The sequence below is a fragment of the Piliocolobus tephrosceles genome, chromosome 8 (genome assembly GCF_002776525.5).
Source record: "Piliocolobus tephrosceles isolate RC106 chromosome 8, ASM277652v3, whole genome shotgun sequence".
NCBI classification, from domain to species: Eukaryota; Metazoa; Chordata; class Mammalia; order Primates; family Cercopithecidae; genus Piliocolobus; species Piliocolobus tephrosceles.
The window spans coordinates 85,666,331-85,674,169 of NC_045441.1; the positions used below are offsets into that span (position 1 = coordinate 85,666,331).

Here is a 7,839-nt window from a genome sequence, read left to right on the forward strand (position 1 = left end):
ATAGGTATATTAATGGCCTACATTTTCTATACCAAGAAAATTGATTTTCCTTTTGTTTCTAAGGAAAATCATTTTGAGGTTGCTCACCACTATGTGATGAATAGCACTATAAAAATACTTTGGGACCTCAGGAGGGAGAGTACTTGTTTAAAAATTATTTATTTCATGCAGTCTAATTTTATTTGTTTAAAAATATATTAAGTTTTAGAAAGTTGTCTCCTCATTGATTCTTTAACCTAATCCACACGAGTGTTTCTATAAACCATTGAAAGCTCAACAAGCAGTAAGTAAGACAGCACTAAATGGTGTTTTTAGATGCTGATTCACCTCCCTCTTAGTTTTATATTTTCTTGACTTGCTAAGTGTAACCTAGGAACTTATTTCCTGATTTATATCATTTACTCCTCTACTGTCTAGCAGAACTTGTATTTCAATGCCTGGAACTTGGAGAAACAATTGAGTGGGATGGTGAGTCTACCAAGATATTTGCTTAAGAATCTTAAAGAAGCCTACACACGGATGTCTTGGAACAAGATTTTAAGTGAACAAAGTGAAAACCTGTTTTTTTATGTGTTTTTTTTTAGGCTTTACTATTTTTAAAGTAACCTTCACATATGGTACCTCCATATATATCGAAATACATTCCACATTGATATATGCATGATGTAAGCTTACTTTTCATAATGCAGCACGGTGAATAATTTGGCCTTAATTCTACTGGGTTTTTCAGATTGTTTCAGTATAAAGGGGCTATTGCCAATTCTAACAGAATTACTATGTTGTGTTAACATACACATCTAAACTATGTACACTATTACATTCCTAGCACATTCTATTAATTATGGAAATCACTTTCATTTCAATAGTGGAATTTACATGACAATAGCTTCTGGGGTTCAGTGGAGCATCGGACCAGCATGTCACAAAATTCCCTTGTAGTGTGGGCATTAACAGGGTTCTGTTGCAAACAAATTTGCAATGGAAATGTCTTATAATGTGCATCCACATAGAAATTACTCAGAAGGTATCACCTTAATATTCACATAGGTCATTAATGTCAGAGAAGGTAATTTCTTAACTCTTGCATTAGTAAATTATTAGGAACATAGTTATACACATATGTAAGTGTGTAAAAAATGTCTTAAACATTTAGCAAAGATGTCTGGAAATAGAATTGCCATCTTTGTGTTCTCTCCTGTAACTGTGTGAAGCTTTTGTATTTTATAAGTCTTAGAGAAATGTTGGAGGAAGAATCGGAATCAGACAAGAGGATGAACTAGTCCAGAAGGCTTATAATAGGAATTAAGTAACAAGATAAAATAGAATCAGGGGAAAATTAAGCTGAATATCACAACAAAGTTCTTAATAGAGAGAACCATTAGACTGTGAAATAGTCTTTCAAAGACTCTGGAAGAAGTCATTACGTGATCCATTTAAAGTCAGACTGGACTGAAGTACTCCAAAATAGAGTAGCCTATGGGGACCAAGCCTACATTAGAAGTAGAAGGAGGGGTATGAGCTAATCGTTTTTGTCGTCTCAGTGATTACTATGATGATACTCATTTTATGTGTTCAGACTTGGTAGATAATCTTCTATCATTTTATGCTCCTTCTCGGGAGCAATTTCAACAAATTCATCTAATACAGTATTGGATCCCTTTAGTGGCGTCTCAAAAGATGTGAGAATGCACAATAAACTCAGTTTAAAATAGCAAAGTGAGACAACTGTGAGTAAACACGTACTTCTTGTTTTTGAGAATTACTCCTGGAGCAAACAAGTCTCACGCTGGAACTTTGGCCACATTCCAATGTGCGTAACTGAATCCTGCCCTCCTTGTTTTACAATAGTGATTAGGTATTAATTTTAATTTCTTTTGTTTAGTGGAATATTGAGATGTTTAGTGCTGGAAAACAAATGGAAAATTCACCCCCAAGCCAATGTGCTACATTTTGGCGGGAGGTAGCTAGTATCCTGGAAAAACATCATGTTTCATTTTGTGACTGATCACTATTAGAAGAATGGACAAGAAAGACAACGGTTTTATTTGAAAAAAAAAAAAAAAAAAAAAGATAGTTTTACATGAAATAAAAATGAGGAAAATGTACCCAGGGAGGTTGTAAAAATGTTATTGCTGAGAGTCTTTCAAAATAAGACCATCTTCACTTGTGTGATTCCAGCTAACAACCTGTCACAGAGAAGTGAAGCAGTGACCTTTTGACAATTATCCCTATTTTATTAAATACAAATATTAATTTCAACTTAAACATAAAGATCAATCAATTTTATGTTATAGTTGCATTTATTCAACTTAGCAATTTTAATTGCAGTGACATAAAATCCAAGATGAGATTATCATTTTGATATGTGTAATTGTGGGGTATTATCATCTGATTTATACTCCTTTTCACATGTATACCACAACTTTTTAAAAAGTCCATTGTACAAAAATGAGTGGGTCACAGAGTATATTTTAGTTATTTATAATATTTTTTGTTTGTGTGGCTTTCCACACATTTTGTTACTGATCATATATTCCTGAAGTTTGAAAAATACCATTCAGTTTAAATAAATAGAAAGGTATCTGTGTCCTTCAAACTCCAAAGTGTGTGGCCTATTCATTGTACTGGCATGATTTTCTATGATTTAGGTTTCATATTTCATTGGTAAGAGCCTAACTCATAAAACTACAGTTTTATACCTAAATATATAATATCTAGGAGCAGGTGGGGTTTCAATGCTAAAAGGTATTGTTGCCATATTCTTTTTCATCTAATAAAGGTAGATATTCTGGAATTTCATTGTTTTATTTGTTAAAGTATAGGTTTCAAGACTTTCTTTCCTCATTTTCCATCCTGAGCTCCTGTGTTACTCTGAACATAAGATAGCCTTTGGGCATATTTATTCAAAATATCTATGTACTACTGCTGGGTGATCAAAACCCAATAGGATGGACAGCTAAAGTCTACAGGTGTGAGAAATCTTTGTAAATATAAAAGATTTTATATTTAAAATCAACCCACTGTGAAAGGAAAAATATTACAATAATTTCTGGTGTACAATAGCTTCCAAATATATTCAAATTCTCTTGGGCTGTTTTTAGAAACAAGGTACATAGGAATATAGAATCATAATTATTCATTAGAGTGTCTTAAGCATCTTTGGTAGGAACTGTTATCCATAGTTTAGCATAGTGGCAATGTAGATTATTTTAGTAATGCCTATATTGAATATACTTCTGCAAACAATTAGAATTCAGAGAAGAATCTTAAAATGTGTGATCAGATAAACCAAAGCAGGCTCCACCCCCCAACCTCCCCTCCACCCACCACAAAGAAACATACTGTAGCTCTGCTGGACAGTTCTAAGAAATTCAAGGAAAGAAACTCTAAGGAATTATTGTTGGTACTTAACTCACACCTACCTCAACTCACATTAACTTCAACTTTGAATATTCCAATATGTACCTACATATAGACCCAAAACATATCTATTACTATTCAGATAATAGTAGAAATATTTTATAAGCAAATTAGTTGAGTCCTTAACCAAAGATCTTTAGAGGTGCACAGTTTTATTTGTTTTTTTAAAATTTACAATATCTAAAATACTTAAAGTGGGAGAATGCTTCCTTAATATGTTTACCTGAAAGTGTTATACCTTTGAGAATTGTCCACCTTTGATAACCCAAGGAATAACTAGAAAGAAATTTAAATGAAATCCTTAAGAAACAAGCTTATTGGATATATCACCTAGTCTATTTTTGGATCGCAAATCTCCCGCCCTCTCTGAGTTATCTCACTGTCAGATAAGAAAATGGAACAGGACTGATGAAAAGATATGCTCCCTGTCTGGCTTTTCGATTTTTCACTCAAGTCAAAAGGAGCAAAGGGCAGCTAGTTAAGGCTCCTTTCCAACCATGCTCCCGGGAGGGCAAACCTCTGGCAGCCTCCGGCTTCGGAGCTTATCCGGGCTGCATGGACCAGGTCCTGCTGACCGTTGCCCACCTCTGTCGGCAACCTCCACACCCACATGAAACCGCCCGTGTGTCAGCCAGTCATCGCACGGATTCCTGTGCACAAAGCCTTAGGGAGCCCCCAAACAGAAACAAAATCTGAGCCCAGAGCTGAGATGGAGGTGGTTAGCTGATGAGACTGGTCTCTCTGGGGGTCTGCCAGTGCTAGTTCGTCCCTTCGCCTCCGGCACCCTGGCCACAGATCTATGCCCTGAAATCTCCCTCCTCCCAGACACAGACGTGGGTGCACACACACAGACTCTCATGCACACCCACATCGCCTCTGCCCTACACCCTTCCCACTCCAGGCAGGACTGTAGGGACTGGTCCATGCTCTGCCTCAACTTTCCCGGCTGCGCCTGCCCCACGCGGCACCCGAGCGTCCGCGCCTTGGCTGGGCGCCCTCCAGAGGGGCACGTCCTCCTCTGGCCCCTTACCTCACACCGACAACTCCTGGCAGGAACTGGAGCTGACCGTGGTGGCAGCAGCGGCGGTGAGCCTGCACCCGGGCTCTGGCTCATGGTTGGTCCTCCTCATCCGACACAAAAGAGGTAGCTTGCTGGCTTTGTCCTTTCCAGTTCCAAGGGAGAACTTATTTTGCCCTCGAAATGGCCAACTTGTGCGCGCAGCTTCCTGTCACAGTGCCCCCTGCCCCCGCCCCCTCCCGGCTGCACGCTGGACCACTGCCCGGTGGCAGAGCATCCAGGCATTCGAGTCAGTGGGGAGTGGGAAAACGGAGGGGTGGAGTAGAAGAGATGGAGGAGGTTGGGGAAAGGGGGGACCCAGTGGTCTTCCGCGGAGGGGAGGGGAGCACTTCCCAGCCGAGTCCCCTCCTCCTCTTATCAGACAAACCCACTTCCTAGGCGCGGAAGCAACTTTCCTTCACCTTGACCAGGCTGAAGCAGTCACATCTATTTGGGACTCTCGGCAGAAGCACGGACCTCCTGGCATCCTCTCCTTTTCATTCTTTCCTCCTTCTCTCATTCTTCTTTTCCCTCTCCCCCTCCCCCACTCTCCCCCATCCACCCTCCTTTTATAAGGGTATATCTGCAGAGTCTTCAGTGAGCCAGGGTACCTAAACAAGAGGATTTTTATATGAAAAGCCAAGGTAGCTTTGCCGACTGCTTTGCCTCACTCTGAAGTCCTTAGGCAGTGCATGCAAAGGTCGGTGAATTTCCGAGTGGGGTGAAGGGGCATGGGGAGGTAAGGAGGGTGGCGGCTCCAACTTTAAAGCTCTGCTAGAGCACTTGGCTTTCAGGTGAGTAGGGGCTAACAGTCAGTCCTTAGAAGAACTGCCCTGTGGTCCCTGGGCAGGGGGCTGACCGCATGCCAGAGGGGACTAGGAGAGCGGGAACAGAGAGGGAGTGTGAGAGCCAGGGAGGTCGGTGCGCAGCTCAGCCCTACTCGCGACTCAGCTACACACTGCGAGCCCCTGGAGAGGGTTTGTGCAGAACAATCTCTCGGTCAGGCGGGAGGGAGACGCTCCTGTTTCCTAGCAACCCTTATCAATCTTCTTTCTCTGAAGGAATTCGATTGGACAGCCCCTGGAGAGAAGCCACGCCCATCCAGGAATGCTGGGCTGCTGCTTTTTCGCATTCTCCCAAATTTCTTGGGTGGAATAAGATTATAGGGGACTGCTGAATTATCTTATCCTTTTGTGCTACCACCTCGACTTCTTAAAGCCACCCGCAGCACCCCCTCATTAGTCCTTCTCTAGTCCTACTATGGTTGTCAGATACAGTCAATGTTTCCTACAGAACCTCTTCTTTCTTCTTAAAATTAAATAAATAAATAGGAACCTTAAATCGATGACGTAGGCACAAAAGAGAAAAAGGCACGTGGAAATAGCTTTAATAGGCTGCAAGCTACAGATAAAATCCTAAAGGTAAAATTCCAGGCGTCTCTCTATGTCTAGAAACACACACTGTTTAATTTCCAAATTGAAACTTCATTAATTTTTGTACTCTAATATACAAACTTTGTATTAACCAAGGACTGAATTATATGAAGCCAGACACAATTAAATGTAATGCTTTAAATGCTACACTTAGTCTTTAATATTTAATGTTTAATGTTGTTTAACAATTGCTGTTTTTGTAACCTAGCCAGAACTTTTAAACTACAGAAATAGTTTTACCTACTGATTCTCTTAGAGGGATAGCAATATTTAAAAGACACATGTGCTTATATATATATATTTCATTGTGAACTGCACTAAATCCAGAAATTTGAATACATTAAAAATTAAAGTGTTATTATATAGTAAAATGCTAAAAATTTAGAAGTCCCCCTTTCAACATTATTCTTTCTGGAATGGAATAGCATTGACCACATACAAGCATAATTCCTCCTCTTTGTGTTTCATTAGTATTTTCTAGCATGTATTGTTCACCAGAAGATATTTATAGGAATTTAATTTTAATTTTAAGAATTTATTTAATTTTAACAATGTCTGCCCAATAGACAACTGTATATCAAGTGGCAATTACATGAACCTGAGGAAGATAAAGATTTATACACTGCAGGGCTTCAGATCCTTATGAAGCTGTGTGGGTAGGTTTTGGTCTCTTTCAGAACGTTCCAGAAGACATCATTTTGCACTTCCATGACCTTATCAGAATTAGCTGGGATTGAGAGAAGCAGAAGAGAGCTGTTGTTTTTGTCTCACACACACAAAAGTAGCTAATGTTTGCACAAAGGAAAGTGCTGATAAACTGCATCTCCATAGTCTGTATCTAGCTGTTAACTAAGGCTTGTGGTGAGTAGAGGCTGAAATGCTGAGGCAAATTATCAACCTGTTATCAGATATGGCCTGATGAGACACTTGTTTCCTCTCCCACACTATGCCATACACACAAAGAAATGAAGGAAAGGACTGCTCAGCCTGGTAGAAACAGATTACCTCAATGTGAATCCTAAATTTTCATCACTTCCTAACTGTGTGAACTTGGGCAAGTTTCTTAACCTCCTTACATCTCAGTTTCATCATCTGTAAAATGGGAATAACAATTGGTCATACCTCAGAATTATTTTGAGGAGTAGTAAATCCATGTAAGCAGCATATAAATATTAGTTACTATTATAAATCCTTGGTTTATATAATAGTTAACTGATGGTATTTTAATTGTTGAGCATATTTAATTGAAAGCAATTAGTCTTCACTGTTTAAATTCGTCATTGATTGGGAATATAGATTAGCTTTTAATGTTTATTTGTTGGGGTGTGTGTGTGTGTGTGTGTTTGTGTTTGAGTTACTTTTAAAAGCCTCAAGAGATAGGTCTAAATAAAAACCTCTGACTAAATAACATGTCAATTAAGAGATTACATTCTCTCTCTCTTCACACCCTCCCCAAGTATTCTAGCTGGGCTCCATTTCTAAACAATCCTAGTTCCTTCTCTTAATTACATCTGATGTGGAAAGTTTGTCAAATGTTTTTCAAGTGAGACACATGTATTTGGTCATCTGGATCACCCTTGTAGTTCATATTTGTATTAGTTTGTCTAAACTTCACTAATTCATCTATATTTGTTTGAATGACTAAATATGTTTTCTTAGGACCCTTTATCATTAACACTTGGACTTCTTTATAGTGATTTTTAAAATATGGCCTGTAGGCTGGGTGAAGTGGCTCATGCATGTAATCCCAACAATTTGGGAAGCTGAGGTGGGTGGATCACCTGAGGCCAGGAAGTTGGGACCAGCCTGGCAAACATGGTGAAACCCCCTCTCTATTACAAATACAAAAAATTAGCCGAGCATGTGGCAGGTGCCTGTAATCCCAGCTATTAGGGAGTCCAAGGCAGGAGAATCACTTGAACCCTGGAG

At 39.4% G+C, this 7,839-nt stretch overlaps 1 protein-coding gene across 2 annotated transcripts in view; it reads right to left on the reverse strand.

Annotated features, from left to right (window-relative positions):
• The window catches only part of GRM3 (glutamate metabotropic receptor 3), a 224,013-nt gene extending 219,244 nt beyond the window's left edge, over positions 1-4,769 (reverse strand). The window contains exon 1 of one of the 2 annotated variants that reach the window (XM_023226652.2): positions 4,451-4,769. Coding sequence is in view for 1 of the 2 variants with exons in the window: in XM_023226653.2 (XP_023082421.2) it covers positions 4,451-4,534 (84 nt within the window). In the remaining variant the exon portion in view is untranslated. The remainder of the gene's footprint in view (positions 1-4,450) is intronic. The other variant, XM_023226653.2, reaches the window with a different exon arrangement.
• Between the last annotated feature and the right edge of the window lie 3,070 nt (positions 4,770-7,839).